At 40.6% G+C, this 19,830-nt stretch overlaps 1 protein-coding gene across 1 annotated transcript in view; it reads left to right on the forward strand.

Moving 5' to 3' along the window:
• The first annotated feature begins 1,507 nt into the window (after nucleotides 1-1,507).
• LOC117455754 (protein AF-17-like) overlaps nucleotides 1,508-19,830 on the forward strand; it is a 46,526-nt gene continuing 28,203 nt past the window's right edge. The window contains exons 1-4 of the mRNA XM_034095309.2: nucleotides 1,508-1,858; nucleotides 4,309-4,388; nucleotides 4,494-4,548; nucleotides 5,233-5,342. Coding sequence (XP_033951200.1) covers nucleotides 1,750-1,858; nucleotides 4,309-4,388; nucleotides 4,494-4,548; nucleotides 5,233-5,342 — 354 coding nt within the window. The 5' untranslated portion in view covers nucleotides 1,508-1,749. The remainder of the gene's footprint in view (nucleotides 1,859-4,308; nucleotides 4,389-4,493; nucleotides 4,549-5,232; nucleotides 5,343-19,830) is intronic.

Consider the following 19,830-nt stretch of genomic DNA (forward strand, 5'->3'; position numbering starts at 1 on the left):
CTGTGTGTGTCATGAGAGTGTGGATGTTCTTCGCCCACATTTCAGGGACTTGGTCACGCTGAGCTGCCCTCAGAGCAGAACAGGGTGTTAGCTTCATCCAGCTGCCACCACCGTCGCTATCTGTCCCCTCCATCAGTGCCAGTTCCCTTTTTTTTCTCTTTGGGTTTGAAGAGAAGTGACACTTCTGAAGCAAACTGTCATCGCAGCTTCATGTCCCTACGCTAGATTAAACAGCCTAGTCATCCGTTTCAAAAGAACATTCGGACTGCTTCTCTTTTTCCAATTCTAAGAGGTTCAGGGTTACTTTCTTCTGAGTAGTAGTCGTGTGTTGAGTAAGAGTGCGGACGTTTAAGCTTTTGTAGGAGGATAAACATTACCTCTGAACATAAAAGAAACCATATAGGAAATATGACTATCATTGAAAGCCATATTCCTACCCAGACTGATTCCCACCATAAAACCGTCCTGCGTAACAGAATTTACTCAACCAGGCGAAGCTGGAGTCATAAAGCAACAATGACGCAAGTCCAGTCAAAATGAGAGACTTCTGGTGACATCTGCTGACTGAATTATATACATGGTAACCACACTGATGTCTTTAACTGGAACAACAATACACCATCACACTGACTTTGAGAGCAACCAATGAATCAAATAATGTTACGGTCCTTAAAAAATATTAATCAGCTGGACAAGTGCAATGTGATTGTAAAATGAATTTGATTTGTTTTGTAATTAATTATTTATTAATTATTTTAGTCATTACAAAATAGCACACAAACCATTTGCTATAGATTGACAATAATAACTGAATAAAACAAAGGAAATCTGGCCACACAAAATTAGCTTCAAGTGCAGGAAAACCAATTAACAGAAATGTGGGGACAACTCAAAAATAAACAAGGGGTCCTGTATTCATATTTTGGGTGGATTATTAGAATTTATTTTAGAAATATTTAATTCTTGTTGGGCTCCTTGGTTTATGTACGTCACAAAGTTACACCAAATGTTATAAAAGTTTCATCTGTAATTATTCGTCCTTGAATATCTATTTGTTTTGAATTATTGTGGCTGTTGTTAAACATCATTTACAGATAGACAAAGAATAAAAGACAAATGCAGACAGCATAAATCATTATAAAGTATAATGAAATGTTAAAGCATTATCATTCGCAGAGAATCCTTTTCATTTGAGGTCAAGACATGGATGGTGAAATAGCTTGCAATTGTTGTCCTGTGTAAAACCTGAAGATGGCGCTGTTGAAACAGAAGTGATGGAGAAGCAAGAGTTCAACCAGCGGTTTTGACTGATGGATCCACATGTTTTACTAATCTAATTCATGAAACCATTTCACAAATGAGTGGCTTTAAGATACATTGTCACATAGATTACAATTCAAAACATACCGTTAGAGTCTTAAAACATGAATTGAAAAACAGGTTCGTGTTCGTAATAACAATAACTTGCTACCTTTGCTGTGACTTATTCCGAACCACAGGAGCAGATCTGAGCATGCGCACTGCATCGGTTCTATGGGGACGGGGAGGACATCACGGAAAAAACGTAGCAGCAGCACCACTAACCCCACGCCGAGATTTCGCCTCTCCGCTGCGCTAAAAGTGCGCAACGAAAGCAGCCCACGACTATGCCCGGCACGGCGATAAAGTGCGGGAGGACCACTTGACAGGCCTGGGCGAGGTCTGAGCCGTTACCGGGAGGGGAAATACATTTCTTCGTATGGGAGCAGCATGCGGGAAATGGTTGGAGGTTGCTGCGTGTGTTCAGACGAGCGAGGCTGGGCTGAGAACCCCCTGGTTTACTGTGATGGACACGGCTGCAGCGTCGCCGTTCACCAAGGTAACGTTAGCCGCTGTTAGCGTGTAATTACCCGGCGGCTGGAGCCGGCCAGAGGTGCTGGTAGGTCGGTGTGTTTCAGGTCCGCCGCTGTCTACGTGCGTGTTTGTGAGTGTGGGAGGGGTAGGTAGGCGTGCTGTTTGTTGTTTCCTCTCGGAACACATGATGAAACACACAGGGCCAGGCAGTGACACGAGCCTGGATGGCGCCTTGATGCCACTTCAGGTCCGTGCGCGTGTGTGCGTGGCTGTCTGGCCCGGTTGCCTTCACGACACACAGCGAGAGGCTTTTTGTTGTTGCGACAAAACAGCCGGCAAGGCCCGCCAGTTTAGACATCATGTTACCTTGTTGTGTCCACTCGCTTTGTTTTTCAAAGACAACAAGAGCAGCAGTTAACTTCCAGCATCTCCTCTCTGAGCACAGAGGAACTCTGAGAGGCTGCTTCACTCTGCCCTCATCTGCAGCTTCATCTTCCCAGGTAGAGACGACTTTGTTCCGTAAAGTCAGCGAAGTGCCATGTAGTCAATAAAGGTTATTAAGAGTTGTACACAGAAGGTTGAGCTGTGAGCTGTCTTTATTTTGTTAATGTACTGCAATTTACATATATTATATTATCTAAACAAGATGACAACATGGTACCCAAAGAAAAGGTGTAGAAAATGGTGAAGATAACGTAAAAGTAGGAATTATCCGTATATTATAATGCTATATTGTTAATTGTATTAATATTGATAATACATTGTAAGTAGATATTTTATCAGACAAAGATGACAACAGCACTTACTGACAGGACAACACAATATGAGACATCTTTTTTGTTATACTAATAATTAATAATACATTTAATTTAAAAAGGGCTTTTAGTTGTACTCAAAGACACTTTACATTTATAGTATAAATTGTAGAAAATTGTAAACACAGACTCATGAAACAAGAAATAAATCAGTAGTATGGAAGTAGGACAATGTACAGCTACTATTGGAAGAGATCACAGCTGAAATGTGCAAACTAAAGTTATGGCTAAACAGTAATAAGTTATCATTAAACATGAATAAAACAACATTAATCATATTTGGAAATAGCAATACGCTGGCATCCATTAAGATAGATGGGATTTTCATTGAGAGAGTTAAAGAACATAAATTCCTTGGAATCACAATTGATGAGAAACTGAGCTGGAAACCACATAAAACATATTCATCCAAGTCTCAAGAAGTATTGCAATATTAAACAAGGCAAAACAGATTCTTGATCAAAATTCCCTCTTCATCTTTACTGTTCATTGGTGTTACCTTATTTAAGTTACTGTGCAGAGGTTTGGGGCAGTAATTATAAAACTACAACACATCCCTATTTGTTCTACAAAAAGAGCTTATTAGACTTATTACAAATGTAGGCTATAGGGATCATACAAACCCATTATTCTTAGAGCTACAATTATTAAAACTGTCAGATCTTGTTGAATTCCAAATTGCACAAATCATGTTGAAGGCAAAACACGTTCAAATGACCTGAATATTCAGATATTGTTAATGAAAGACAAGGGAATTATTATTTACGTGGTTCATTTATATTCACCAATGTTAGGGTGCGCTCAACAAAGAGAAGTGTTTGTGTTTGTGGGTGAAGATCTGGAACGATGTGAGTGAGGAGCTGAAGGGATGTCCACACATCAAACTATTTAAAAAGACGTATAAAGACACAATGCTCACGTACAGGTACAGGGAGGACACTGCTAAGCCATAACTGTTTATATTCTTGTTTTGTATTCAATTTATGAATTTGTGTTTCTATGAATTTGTGTATATATATATATATATATATATATATATATAGAGAGACCATTCTCCTAACTTGCCTGTATATATTATATGAAAGATTATATAAATTAGTCAAGGTTAAAGTATACATTGATATTGTATGTTTATGTTAACATATATTAAGATGTAAAAAGAAAGAAAAAAATGTGAGAAGGGGTCGGATTAAATAAGTGTAAACTTCTTCCGACCCCTTTCGGACGTGTAATTCGCTAAAGCTTTGTTGTTTATTGATATCAGACAATGATACAACATATTATTCAATTATTAATTAAATATTTTGTTTTGTTATTGCATTCATTTGTATAGTACTGTATCATGTCTGTATCATCTTTGTTTCATTTGTATTTTCTTTGGTTTTACACGCTCGAAAAAAAATAAACTAAACTAACTAAGTATATGTTATATCTGGTAAAATCATGTATGTGTAAAAAAATAGCTGAGGACTGTATTAATAATAGTATCATTAACCTGTTCTCTTTTGGTGTGTGTGGTGTGTGTGTGGGTGTGTGGTGTGTGTGTGTGTGTGTGTGTGTGTGTGTGGTGTGTGTGTGTGTGTGTGTGTGTGTGTGTGTGTGTGTGTGTGTGTGTGTGTGTGTGTGTGTGTGTGTGTGTGTGTGTGTGTGTCCACCCCAGCATGTTATGGCATTGTCCAGGTTCCCACCGGTCCGTGGTTCTGTCGGAAGTGTGAGTCACAGGAGAGAGCGGCGCGCGTGGTGAGTGTGCCAACGAACAACCAACACAAACTCACATCCATCCCATCCTCTTCACCTGTGGTTCTAACGCCACACTCACAGTAAGTTGTGCTCTCTCCTGCACAGAGGTGTGAGCTGTGTCCCCACAAAAATGGAGCCCTCAAGAGGACGGACAGCGGAGGTAAATCTCACTCTCCTTTCCCACGTTACACGGCGTTTAGACAAGACAGCTGCAGGACCACCTTCCCGCCTTAAATAGAGCGGTGCAGTGAGGATGTATCTGTGTAGGCCGACCTGGAAGTCAGCATCGCAAGGGCACGAGGACAAAAAGCAATGTGGATTTTTCCATTGGATTTTGGAATGTTGCGGAAAATATGATCTGTTGCAAACACATGTATGAACAGGTTTGGTCCAGCAGGATACTCTCCACATATTAACAGCACTTTATTGATTTTTTTAAGCTTAAATGCGCGTGCCTGAAATAAAAAAGCTAAGGTTAAGACATATTCCAACTACATCACTGTCACGCGGCTGCACTAAGCTAAAGGCGGCTAATGTTTGACGTGAAGTTTCATTTAGCCGCCTGTTAGCAACCGCTGTTTTTATGACACATAGATGCTTCAGACGTTCACCAGTGGGGTTAATACTGACACATTTTATGTCGTAGAACAAAATATGAAAATCTCTAATTATTTCAGGCAACTAACCACAGACATTTAAAAAAAGGGAACCGGAAGTGGTATACAAAATGATAACTCATTTCCAGGATTTTAGGACGCCTGCTCCACTCTATAGAATAAAAGCTGCAGATGTTCTCTTAATCCATAAGGAACATTAATATGTCCTTCATCTGATCTCTCACCAGGCTGGGCCCACGTTGTGTGTGCGCTGTACATCCCTGAGGTGCAGTTTGCCAACGTCCTAACCATGGAGCCCATCATCCTGCAATACGTCCCTCATGACAGATACATCAAGGTACTTCCCAACTGCCAAATCCAGCAGCCATAACACCAGCTCTGGCAGAGCTTTACTACTTTACCTGATAGGCCTAGAGTAAAATGCTTTTGTTTTCTTAGAGTAGAGGTGGATAACTAGCACTAGTGTGATTTGGGTGAGATTATTATTTGTTATGACTTCATCAGTGTGTGGTGCTTTTTGAAAAAGATAGTTTGGGTTGTTTGAAGAGGGGTTGAATGAGGCACTAAGCTGTAGTCGGTGAGCTATCTACAGTGGATACAAGATTAGAGAAACAAATGTCCATGGGGGCCGCAGCTAAACATGTTTTTGGCACCTAAAAAAGTATGCCTAAAAAAAATCAATATCAGTCTAAGCATACACTATATTTAGATTTGCTGTCAGGCAGCCCTTTCCACCTGGGAACTGATGCTGTTATCTTTGATCTTGTAAAAGCCGCCAGACTCCATTGAAAAAACCCAATGATTTTACATCTTAGAACATAGGAGTTGCACGTTAGGCTTATATTAATTTTTTGATATAAGCGGAGGCCCTCCAATGGTGGATCGTGTTTGCCATTTGATCAGAGAGAGGAGAGGAAAAAAATGCAACAAAAATTGCCAACATCCGTTAATATATGGATGAGTGGGGGGGGAGAAACGGCTGGACACAGGCCGTGGGGGGACACCCGAGACCGGGCAGTGTCCCCGGTAGAAGGAACCGGGTGAAATAGCCAAAAATAAATAAATAATAAAAGTGAAAAAAAGTCCCCGAAAATAGGCACTCGTGAGGCGGGCAGAGTCCCCTGTCAACTCCCGTTACATTCCTCCATGGTGTCATTTGAGCGAAAACTTTTCAACTTTTACGAGAACCAGGCTGGGGGTCAAAAGGGCTTGACCAAGGCCGACCCAAAGTGCACGGTGGGCGGACTCATCACCTCCGTGATGAGTCTCCATTGTGATTTGAAATATTCCATCAAACGAGTCCTTCGGTGGGCGGGAAAAAAACGTGTTCGTCAGAATCGTCACTTCCTGTACTGACAGTGGAGGTGTCCTGAGAGTGGAGGTCTGCACCGGAACTGTCCTGAGAGCGCAGCCTGCACCGGAACTGTCCTGAGAGCGCAGCCTGCACCGGAACTGTCCTGAGAGCGCAGCCTGCACCGGAACTGTCCTGAGAGCGCAGCCTGCACCGGAACTGTCCTGAGAGTGGAGGTCTGCAGGCAGGCTCCCATGGAGAGTCTAGTAATACAATAAAATGACTGAAATATGTTGCAGTCTGGAGCATTTCGTTTCATTCACTCACCGACAATCAATCATTAGCTCGATCAATTATTAGCACACTGGACTGGAGTCGATCCTGAAATTAGTATCTCTATGTAATGATTTGCAAATTGATTTCCAATCAGGAATTGTTTAAAAATTAACACATTTTGGAATTGTCCTCTGACACTAGAATCAAATCGGGAAGTACCAAAAGATTCACATCCCAAGTAACACGTTTGTGTCTGAGCAACAGAGAGGAGTGACTGCTCGTGGAGCCAATCAGAAGACACCGAGAGCCATTAAACGTTTGCTTTTTCTAACCAAATGCTGTCAAGTTATGAAAGTGCACCAAATGAGTTGAATGTTTGGCTTATATGGATTTTCTTATGTGGCCATAAAGATTCATATTTGCTTAAATGTTCTCTCTCGTACTTTAATAAGAAAAGTTTCTTATACATTTGCACAACTTGCAAATGTTATTTTACTTGATTATACGTACCAAAACTCAGCTTTCAAACAGTCATGTGCCAAGCCCCATTGATCCCACCCAAGTCATTCCAGAGTGCAGTGCTGATAGCTGTGTTTGGGGTCTAAATATATATAAAGACATAGAAAATGGAGGACAAAGTCCCTCAAAACAAAAATATAATGGGATATTCTATCGAGCGATAGAACTACTAACAAAGAATTGCTAACAAAGCACTTATATACTAATAAAGGACTGGCTTATCTAAAGCCAGTTGAGTAGCACTTGAAACGTTTTGGCTCTATGAATCCTGATGTACTTATATGCAGGGCTGCACATACACAGCGGGTCATTTGAAAAAGGGCGCATTTGCGCACCAACATTCTTTCTTTCAGTCTTTATTTTGAACAGATTAAAAAAATAACAAACAACAAATGTGAAAAACAGAATACCGTATTGTTATTATACAGTATTTATCCACATTCATGGTAATAATTTGTATATTCAACAAAACAAAAAAAAATGTCTTTTCATATTAATAATAAATCATATGTGTCCGAAAGGGAGTAGGAGGAAGCAAATGCTTATTAATTCCCACCCCTTACTTGATCAATGATTGTCCTTTAAATCATTATGCAAGTTATTCCTACATACATTTACATTTATACATACATATACAATCATTTCTCATCTTCAATTACCTTTCTTCATTCTCATATTTTTCCAAAAAAGAGAGAGAGAGAGAGAAGGGAGAAGAGAGGAGATAGAAGAGAGGAGAGAAGAGAGAGAGAGAGAAAGATATTTGCGAGTTGCATATTAACTGAGGGCCGGCCCGTAGCACTGGCGTTATAGATGTTCGCCTAGGGCGCCAGATCTGTGGAGGCGCTCTAGGCAAGCTCTGGGAGGGGACATTTTTTTTTTTTCTTGATGTAACAATATTCATAATTAAGTAAATGTAACACCCTTTTCACCCCGGTTACACGTTTCATTTGCCCTGTACGATGGGCGCTGTAAGTGATGAAAATGGGGGATGTTGGCCTTATCTGGCGCCCGCAGCACACAGCCAAAATGCGAGTGAGCGCGGGAGAGAGGGAGGGTTGTTAGGGCTGTCGTTATTAGATCTGGTGCTAGCTAAGAAGAAGATGTTTCTACAATGATGTGGAGGAGAGTCCTCTCCAGTCAGACTGAGAGGCTGATGACTACAGCTCAGTGAGGTAAAGGACTCTGAGTGTTTAGATAGTTCACTTTAGTCTAAGTTCAAACAGTTTGGTCACAATTTATGTAAACACATATTTCCAAGGCACTCCTTTATAATTATTGGGATAAACAGGTGTGAAATCATTCCAATGCATACTAGAGGACAGCAACCACAAATATCCTTTAAAACTGGAGAGATAAAGAAAAGATGCATAAATAAATAATGTTAAGGTAAATAAGATATGAATGAACAACACAAATAAAATAAGTTACATTTCATTTGTTATTAGCTATAGTAGGTTATTGGTTATGTTCACATACTTATTTCATTACATCCACTTGTCTAAGATGACAACAGAGACTTTGGACCCAAACCCAGCTGTTGACTTGTGGATGCAAGCAGCTAATCGCAGACTCAACCAGAGAGGAGAAGTAGGCCTACATCACCAGCTAGCATGTCTGACAGAGAGGAAGACAGTGAGGAGAGCAGTCAGGAGAACAGTCAGGAGGGAAGTGAAGACAGCTGTAGGATTACTGGTCGTGCTAATGTTGTCTTGTGTTCACCTCTGCATGTGTGTTCTGTTCACCTCTGCATGTGTGTTCTGTGTTCACCTCTGCACGTGTTCAGTGCCGTGTGTCTGGCACATAAAGTCAAGACCCCCCCTCAAAAGTTACGGTTTATTTCATTTTAAGGATGAGCCACCAAGCAACATCTCCTGGTGCCCCCTTTGAGAACCAGGGCAAACAAGTGATGTGCACCCCTGATCATATGATTCTGTTTTCTTCAAGTTTGTATCTTCCTGGTCGAATGCACTTATTGTAAGTCGCTTGGATAAAAGCGTCAGCTAAATGTAATGTAATGTAATATCTTTTTTTTATTACAAAATGAGTATGATGGGAGGTTTCAGAATGTGGTAAGACGTGTAAAATCGAGGAGATAACTTCTAAACCTTGTATTTACAAACCGCAACAAACAAATCCTTCTGATTTCTGCCTTAACTTTAAACTGGAACTACAACTGAAACCGGTCAGTTGGTGTCAGTCCCTCCAAAATCTGAGCAGTCTTTGTTTTATGAAGCACTTTTTATAGTGTCAAAAAAACCCAGAGAGAAATCCACCATAAAAGAAAAGCACAGTCTTCTCCAATGTCCCGACCAACAAACAGTAGCTTCAACAAACCATGATGCAACATAGCTCAAAGACATCTGGGAAACAGCACTCTGACTCCCAACCTCCACAGAGCCATGGCTCTCTCCACCTACACTCAGACCCAGAGTTAGATGTGGCAAGGTCGCGCTGCTCTCTGGGGGCTGTGGGAAGACTTTCTGGGAAACGTGGGAGATTTCCAGCTTCAGTAGAGATAGATGGGGCAGTACGTTTTACCACAGTTCCTCACAAATCAAACTTTAATGTACTGTGTTACAGTACATTAAAGTGATTAGTTTAACGTGAATTATCCTGAAAAATGCCACTGGTAGCAGTTTTGTGTCATGGTGTTGTCTCCTGGGTTCTGTAGTACGGAAGAGGATTAGGGCCACATTCATTTTTTATTTGGGAGGATTTGAAAAAAAAATGTTGTTTTTTTGCTCGGAGTCTGTCTTTTTATTTTCTTCCTCCCAACCCCCATCCCCTCAGGAAGCCTTTTGCCTCCTGTCAGGTCATCAATGAAAATAAGAAATTGTTCTTAATTGATTTTCCTGGCTAAATAAAGGTTCTACTACTCTTCCTGTATTTGCTAAATTCAAATCATTAAGGAGCGAGTCAAACCAAAATCTATTAGAGCTTGTTACCTTGGGTGTGAGATTTTGTACACTGATTTAAAAATAACTAGTTCAGGGGTCACCAACCTTTTTTAGGGTGAGGGCTACTTTCAAAAAATAAAACAAGTCAGGGGCTACTTTTACTCCTCTTTTTTTTTTTTTTTTGCAGTGTATATATTTAGCACATTTTAACATTATTATATGCTGACCTTTAACCTTTGTGTGCTGTTGGGTCTGTGGGACCCGTTTTCAGTGTTTACTAAAAGAACATGTATGCAATTTACTTTAACCTGCTTTATTTGGGGGTGGACCTCACCTCCTCTAGCGGGGTCCAGGGGCATGCTCCCCCGGGAAGATGTTTTTTAAAATGTTGAAGTGAAATGCATCATCTGGTGCACTTTGAGCACAAAATGAATGTACAGTATGGATACAGCTCTCAACACTCATATGAAAGAGAGCTTTATACTTTTCAATAATCCAAACTTCTTTAGAATATGATCACAACCAATAACAAATCATTTAAACTGGTTTATTCTTATCTTATGTTACCTAGTTAGCATTCTTTCTTTCTATTTATGCATATTTTACTAGTCACTACCCCTTTTAAAACTGTTTTTTGTTTTTTTTACTGTCCTATAGTACACATTGGAATGATTTCTTACTTTATCTATATTAAATAGATAAAGGTGTGCTCTCCCTAGCTTTCTCTCTGTCTCGCTCGCTCCCTTCCTACCTCTCTCCCTAGCTCTCTCTCTCCCTCCCTCCCTACCTCTATCGCTTGCTCTCTCTCTCCCTCCCTCTGTCTCCGTCGCTCACAGAGGCTGTGTGCTCCTCCGTGGCGATGACGGCTTGCGTTAAAAAAAAAAATATTTGTAAAGTGGGGGAAGACAAACGGGATTTCGAAAAGAGCGAGGGACATGTCCGCCCTGTTCCAGGTGGAAATTACGCCATGCGTGTGTGTGCGTCAAGTGCAATAAATATATAAGCAAGTTGCAACACACAGAGTAAAACTCTGCCCCTCATGTGCTGTATAGGCTGGCTTGATAGGCTGTTCAATGGGGCTGATGTGTTGTGTAGATTCTGCCAGAAGGGAAATCAGCAGGGAGGTGCCACATTGCTTTTCTTCCCGACTGCAACGCTGGTCCCGCAAATCAAATCAAGAATGTGATTGGTCGATATTCATGGTGGGGGGAGGAGGGGTGTTAGATAGATATAGAGTTGTAGTAAGTAGATAGAGTTCGCTATGATATAGGTTTCGTTTATGCATACTGTAGGGTTGATTCTTTTAATTACATTTCCTTTTTTGTTTTGTGTATTTTATACATTTTGGATTTGCTTGGCAAGATATTTTTAGAACATGCCCTGCGGGCACCGTGTTGGCTACCCCTGAACTAGATGTAACTAATCAAGAGTCATGTACATAGCATCATGAAACATAATATTAAACAGGGGAAGTATACACGTCTTCATGTAACGTATAATACAATTGATTGATTTACTTATTTTCATATCATATGCAGTAGCGTTTTTATATGTACAAAAGTGGTGGGTCACAAAAGACGTAGATGTCTATAAGCTTCTGCAGAGAGGTTCATGGCTGGTGAGGCACTGGCACTGACTCTTCAGGTTTACAAATATTATATTTTGACCTAATTCAAAATATAATATTATTTTCAAAAGTTTTTTTTCTGATGCTTCAATTAATTTTAAACAGACAGTTCAACAAAAGAATACCCACAAAATGTAATTTGATCATTTAAATATTGAATTGTTCTCTCTTAGTAAGATCCCATTTTCAATAAAATGGTGGTCTTACCTTGACTTGAAGATGAAGTCCATTTGCCTATCCTTCTGGACAAAAATCGCTATTACTTTTTTGTAAAAGTCCTCCTTATCTTCTTGTAGTTTCAAAAGTCTATCATAAATCTAATCGATAGATTTATGATTCGAAAATGATAAAAGTAGGGTAGACATGTGGATATTATCCGGCTGAACAAAACGTGCATTTATCTAACAGGTACGTTTCCCACAGATCTTATTTGGAGCTATTTTCTAAAATCCTATGGAGAAATCTCATTGCTTTTTTGTGGAGGGAACCCATGCGCAGCTTACTTCCTGGTTTTAGACGCGTCTCTCTCCTCCTCTTCACACACCACACTTTTCGCGGCACACGTACTTACAGCCAATCAGCTCTGAATTATGTGAGATGACGTATGGTGGGGATGGCAGCTCAGTGCCCCATGGTCATTATTTTTTTTGCCACACACATTAAATAGGACAATACTCTGAGCATGTGCAGTATAGTTTTTACAGTCACCGTTCACTTAGACAGTGAGAGGGAGGGGCATGATCGGGTTTTGTCCCACATGGCTCTAAACAGCTCAATAGACACACACTGTAGACGCTAATTAGAAGAACACAGACTAAAACAGCAATGTACAGACGAATCAGATGATTAAACATGATCTTATAATATATATATTTATTTTTTTGCATTTTTTTGTAATCATTATTTTTAATACTTTCTGCTGACACTAGGTGGGGCTGCCCCTATTGACCAGTCGCCACTGATCATATGGATAGCTGCCCAACAAGTTTACAAAAATACACAAAATCACAGGTTGTTGTATCACCCATGGCCGTTGTCAGTACCATATGTGTTCGGGGTCCGTCGCTTACCACTTACGTCACGCATTGTGATTGGCTGTACGGTAATCGCACGCTGATTGGTGTAACTAGGGGCGCTGACTAGGGTATAGAGTGGCGAAGTCAGGCACATTTACTTCCGGTCCATGGGACCTTATTTAGAAAAATTATGTATTGAAGTCAATGGAGAGAGAAAACGTATCTTTCGATCCCGTTTGAATTGTGCCACGAATTACACATATGATGTTTGTCAATCTAAAAAATCATTTCCATGTCAAAAAAGTCACAGTTTTCGTAAAACTGTTGAAATATAAGACTATGAAAATACGCAACTAGAAAGACTACAAATCCCAGAGTAATTGAAGTGTAATTGTAAGTGAACGTCATAACTGATGTCGCTAAATATAAGAGATAGATAAGATAACTTTAACAAGATGCTTGTGTGCTTAGTATCAGTTGTATCATACCAGCAATGGGTCTTGCTCGCTTCTTTCGCTTCCCGTCTGATGAAAGGACCAGGAGTGACTGGATCAGTTTAGCTCCTAGCTAGTAGCAAGCACGTTAGTTAGCATTACAGCCTTAGCCTTGTCATTTTCATTAGCCTTAACATGAAGTAACATTAAGTAACCCAAAATGTTAAACAGTAAGAGTAGTAGTCATATTTCGTGAACCCTTGAAGAGTACTGTCACACCGGTGTGATCATTCTATAATACACCATTTAAGCCCGGGGGAGAAATGCTAACGCTAACGCTACATTAGCATCCGCGATCTTTTCTACTTCATGCTATCTGCACAAATGGTTGACATTAAACATTAAAAAGACCAGGCAGTTCAAACTTCCTTTATAATCTTCCTTTAGCTTAGGAACCTCTGGACCTCCCCTCACCGAAGGAGAGGAAGAAAATGCCTTGCAGCCGCAGCATTTGCCGTCACACAACAGTCGGCCGTTCACGGAAACAAACAATTTTGAGGAGAAATTATATCATGAAAGTTACGGTGCTTATTAAGCATTTTAAAACGTATGTGGTACTTGCCAAAGTGCTTGTTTTGAAATATGAACGTTAGTTTTTACTGAAACGTTTATAATAAATACATTTGTATTTATTTTAAGATATTTTCATACAATCATACGTATTGGGATCATTTGTATTAATGTGGACCGGAGGGAGAGGGTGACGAGCATACGTTTCCTTTTTTATTTCAATTCCAACTTTGGTCATGAAGAATATGTTCTCTGTCCAACGTTCATAAGCATAAGCAACAGCATCAGAGCACGGTGCAGAGTCTCTAGATGAGTTACAGTAGTCCCTCGTTTCTGTATTAAACATCCATGTAGTCTGTTGTATAGAAAACTGTAGTTCCATAGTTTCCCCACAGCAGCAGACGCACAAAATGACGTCCGCTGGCGCATCATAACGTCGGATAGAGAAGGTGCAGTCGGATTCTCTAAAGTACCGCAGTCTCTTCTCCTAAGTCCTTTTGAATTCTCCTATCCACTATCCCTTAACCCGTGACGTTTCACTCAGAGATCAAGGAATAGACGATAGGGTTAGAACTTAGGAGCTGATTTTTGGACTATTCGACTGCAGCCCTGGTCACAACCGTAAGCGAACCTGTTATCATTCAGGAAACGACAGCGAAGCATCTGGGGTGTTTTCTGGCATATCTGAGAATGAACACAACATTCTCTTTACATCCGTGTTCCATGTCACATCTCCACATAATTGCTCACGTCACTGTCACTATTATTTATTTATACATACTAGGGCTGTACCCGAATATTCGTTCGTTGGAGTACTATTCGGGTTTCCAATTTCGTTATTTGGATATTCGTTTTGTTTGATTTTTCGTTTTTTTCCGTTTCTTTTTCAAATTGAATTTATTGAAACTCCAATATCAACGTAAGAGCTTTGCCTCTTCGGGGGGTGCTAACACTTAACCATAAACGTTATTGTTTACTTTCTCCGTCTTTATATGTAGATATTACTTTTCTCCGTTAATCTCCGTCACATTGTTTCCAAAGCAACAACAACTTCCTGTCAACAGCGCTACCTCTCCTTCAAAATAAAAGCATATCCATAAATAGGAAGCCAAGCCAAATTACACTTAAGACATATACAACTGCAACGAAAGTAACAAACACAATGCAATTTCAAAGAACACAAATTGGGTTACATTAACAAAAAAATATAAAACAACAATACTGTAGAATAACCAAATGAATGTCGTGAATACACCCCCCCCCCCCCCCCGCGCGCGCACGGGCCGAATATTCGGACAAAGTAAAGAATGAAGTGTATGTTTAATGTTAGCACCCCCGAAGAGGCTCAAGCTCTGACGTTGAGTCTGGAGTTTCAATACATCGGAATTTGGCCGTGTAAAATGTCCTCTTGGGTTGCCGTACAGCCAATGCGTGACGTCATTGGTCAGTGTAACGGACCCGAACACATCTGGTAGGCCGAACACATATGGTACCTACACTGTGGCCGTTTCTCTCAATCGCAAGTAAAACTGCTGCAGAGCAACTATTTTCAAGTATAGTACGTCATCGAGTGGCGCCGAAGGACTGTTTAAATGCATGTTAAATGCCCAGCATTCTGCGCCACTCTATGACGTAGTATACTTGAAATAGTTGCTCTGCAGCATGTGTAACTCGCGATTGAGAAACGGCCCGTGTCTCAATTCAGGGGCTGCACCCTTCGGAGGCTGCATTTGTAGACCGCATACGTCACTTCCGCGAAAGAAGGCTGTCCCAATTTTTTTAAAGACGAGACTGTGGGTCCTTCTCAGGTCGATTAAATGGAATCCTTGCGTCCCTCACTTGCGTCGTTTCCCTGCGTTTAGTCCCTCCCACCAGGGAAGCATGGAGAGACGCAAGGAAACCACGAGAAGCAAAGCAGGGGAAATGAGTTTTAAGAGCAATGGGACGTCCTTTCTTCCGGAGCGTCACATGAGGCGGCGTCCGTTTGTGATGACGCCGCACAGCTGTTCGTCTGACAGCAGCCAGCTCTGTCCCCGTATTTTCACACACACCCCCCGCCTCTGTTAGTACACATTTACTGACACAAACATTTGTATCATCTGTTGTAGACCAAATACATTAAAAAAATGAGAACTCATCCTCAAAAAAGATAAAACACCATTCTTAAAATGTATAAACGAAAAAAGCGATTTATGTTTCCAATAATGAATAAAAACATTTTTTGACCACTTTGTTGTTCAGATATATCACATATTTGTAACTAAATGATACATAATTGAAACAAAACACAGTATAGACTGAGGATTGACTCTCGTGAGTTTCATGTATTTCTTCACTCAGCTGGGAAACTGCTCTCATGTCAAGAAGCATCAGATCAGTGCATGCACTGCATCGTCCAATCAGTGAGCGATACACAGTAAGGGGGCGGGGCGATGTATCTGTGGATTTCATCGGAGGATGGTCTGGTGATTTCCTCCATTATCAGCTCTCGATCCTCGGTCCTCAGGCAGAAATAAGCGCCATGGGACGGTACCTCAAGATGGCGCAGACAAATCAACTTCCGGTGATACCGAGGAGCGAGGAAATGAAAATAATCGCCCTGAGAAGGACCCTCCTCCGAATGCGGCCCACGAATGCCAGCCTTCTTTTCCCGGATTTGGAGGATACGCGGTCTACCATATGCCAGGGTTGCAAATGCGCGCAGGGAAAAGTGAGTTTTTTTCAAATTAAATGGCGGTCCGGTCTCCCCAGCAGAGTGGATTTAAAAGCTGCAGCAAGCGGAGGAATCACTAATAAATGTGAGTATTGGGTTTTAACTTACTTTAAATTAACTAACATCACACACGTCAAACCCCAAGGGGCATTAAAACTTACATTTTCGTTAAATAATACGGATTAATACGTGACGTTAGTGACGCTAACTAGCTAGCTGGACGTGCTGCACTGTTGTTTACACTTATTTTGATTCAATTCAGAAGTGTATTAAAGTCATACAGAGATCTTGGCTATAGATAAGTTATACTTTATATTACATACATAGACCAAAGTGAAAACATTTAGACCGGAATAGCCTACAGTACAGTGGGATTTATAAAATGCTACCCTGACGTGTAGCTGCTGTTTGCTTTATTTATGTTGCAATGTTTTACTGTTTATTAAACCTTTGGGACAACATTACAACCTTTGTATTCAGCTCATGCTGCTTTGAGGTAGGGCTAAAAAAGCCTATTTCCACCAGATTTGATCATCTTTTATTTTATTTAATCCCATAATAATAAGACAATCACTAATAGACAGCAGCCTTTTTCTTGATGTTAGTTTGTGCAGTGCTGTCAAAGGGATGCAAGTGTGACTGTGATTTCATCTCTTAATTTTTTAAAAACCAAAACAGTACATGATTTTAAATGATCCTTTAAGGATTGTTTGTCTGAAATGCTTAGTTACATGTTGCAATAATACTTTTGCAACCCTGTGTTTAATATGATTAATTCACTTTTCTCTTGTTTTTCTCTGTAATTAGGACAATTCTGGAGAAATGGATCTGCTGGAGAAGGACCCCTAATCTGAAAAGTGCACAGCGGATCATCAGGACAGAGCTGCCATCCACCTGGACCCCCCCGAGGTGCTGGAAAAGCAAAACGGCGATCAGGAACATCCTCCACCCAGACCTCTGCTTACTGCCGTCCCTACAGACTTGTGTCTTAGTTTCAGAATTTGATTTTGTATGTGTCCTTTCTTTTAATAGATATTTAACGATTAAAGCTTGAGTCTGTCTGATTCCCCAAACAGCTGCTTCTATATACTTGCTGCACATATAATACAGATAAACAACTCGATAAACACACTTTCGCTGATATTTGTTTTACTGCTGAAAAAAAAGCATAATCTAGACGCTTCAGTAATGAACAATTACAGGCCCTTATCAAACCTCCCATTTCTAGGTAAAATCATTGAAAAAGTTGTTTTTCAACAGTTGAGTAATTTCTTGCATTTAAATAGCTGTTTGGATGTGTTCCAGTCAGGATTTCGTCCAAACCACAGCACTGAGACTGCTCTTGTAAAGGTCTTCAATGACATCCACTTAAACACAGACAGTGGCAGAACTTCAGTGTTAGTATTATTAGATCTCAGTGCTGCGTTTGACACTGTTGACCACAGCATATTACTGGACCGACTAGAAAACTGGGTGGGACTTTCGGAAACAGTTCTAAATTGGTATGAATCCTACTTAAAGGACAGAAACAACTTTGTTTCTATAGGTAAATACACATCTGAGTTGACAAATATGACATGTGGGGTACCTCAAGGCTCCATCTTGGGGCCTCTTCTCTTTAACGTCTACATGCTGGCTCAGATAATGAAAAACAACAAAATAAGTTACCATAGCTATGCGGATGACACACACATTTACATAACCATTTCACCAGGAGACTATTCTCCAGTTAAAACACTGAGTAAGTGCATTGAACAAATCAATGACTGGATGTGTCAGAACTTTCTCCAATTAAACAAAGACAAAACTGATGTAATGGTCTTTGGAGCCAAGGCAGAACGTATAAAAGTTAGCACTAAGCTTCAGCCTGCAATGTTCAAAACAACAGATAAAGCCAGAAATCTAGGTGTAGTCATGGACTCTGACCTGAGTTTCAACAGTCACATTAAAACAGTTACTAAATCAGCCTACTATCACCTAAAGAACATATCTAGGATTAAAAGACTAATGTCACAGCAGGATTTGGAAAAACTTGTCCATGCTTTTATCTTCAGTAGACTGGACACTGTAATGGTTGTCTTCACAGGTCTCACTAAAAAATCTATTAGAAAGCTGCAGCTGATTCAGAACGCTGCTGCTCGAGTCCTCACTAACACTAAGAAAGTGGATCACATCACTCCTGTTCTGAAGTCTTTACACTGGCTTCCTGTGTGTCAAAGAATACATTTTAAAATACTGCTGCTGGTTTATAAAGCACTGAATGGTTTAGGCCCAAAATACATTTCTGACCTTCTGCTAATTATGAAACCATCTCTCAGGTCTTCAGGGACTGGTCAGCTTTCTGTCCCCAGAGTCAGAACTAAACATAGTAAAGCAGCGTTCAGTTATTATGCCCCAAATATCTGGAACCAAAACTCCCAGAAACCTGCAGGTCCGCTGTAATATTGTTAAGAATCAAATCTATACCACATGCTTTGTTCATTAAAAAAAACTATTGTTTTATTAGTACAGAAAAGTCTTATTTTAATATGAAATAATATGATTAAATTACATCAGCTATATATAATTTACTTGTTAACTTACTAATGTAACATTACTGGGGGCTAAAGGAACAGCTTAATCTTATTTACCTGGCCATGGTCCTCTTATTTAATCGCCGTCGGTGATCTCCAAAAAATGGTTAAAGTAAAAAAGTAAGTTTTCTGGATCCTTTTCAGCTGAGTTAGCTTGTAAGCTAATTTGCTAGCAGGCTGCTGGAGCAGCGCAACCGAACAACGCGTATCACGTGACGTTAAATACGAAGCGCTCGTAGGCTAGAGACGGTCTCATTTCAGAGGCCACTCGGTCCAGCCTACCCCGGTCCAGCCTACCCCGGGCCGTTTCTCAATCTCGAGGATACTGGCTTCCAAGCCAATATTTCAAGGATGCTACTTCATCGAGTGCCGCCGAAGTACTGTTCCAATCTCCAGCATACTTGGAATTCCAGCGAGGCCGCGTCCTTGTTTTGGGGGAAATTTCGAGGCTGCACATGGGTAGACTTCGCGTCCTTAAAATCCCCACAATGCTTTGCGCACGGACCAATTCAAAAACCCTTGCGGAGAATGGCTGAACCGACGCAGCACACATTTAAATTTAAGTATGTAGTGGCGTAGAACATGTGTTGGTAAATATGTGTTCCGTGAAAGTAAAGCAAGTTCATAATTCGTTTTCCGAAGCCATGGCTTGGAAGTATACTTGCTTCGTTTCTGAAGGAAGTGACTTGGAAGTACGTGACTACCAAGCCAGCATCCTCGAGATTGAGAAACGGCCCCGGTCATCGTGGGCTGGGTCCTCCGTGGACCGCGTAGGCTGCATACTCCGAAGGATGCAGCCCCTGAATTGAGACACGGCCCATGTCTTCAAAGAAATATTCTTCAGGAAGGAGAAGTTTTTAGAGATCAAAAGAAATCAAAATATTTGATTTATTATTACTCATGAATACA

This window comes from Pseudochaenichthys georgianus, chromosome 1, assembly GCF_902827115.2.
Source record: "Pseudochaenichthys georgianus chromosome 1, fPseGeo1.2, whole genome shotgun sequence".
NCBI classification, from domain to species: Eukaryota; Metazoa; Chordata; class Actinopteri; order Perciformes; family Channichthyidae; genus Pseudochaenichthys; species Pseudochaenichthys georgianus.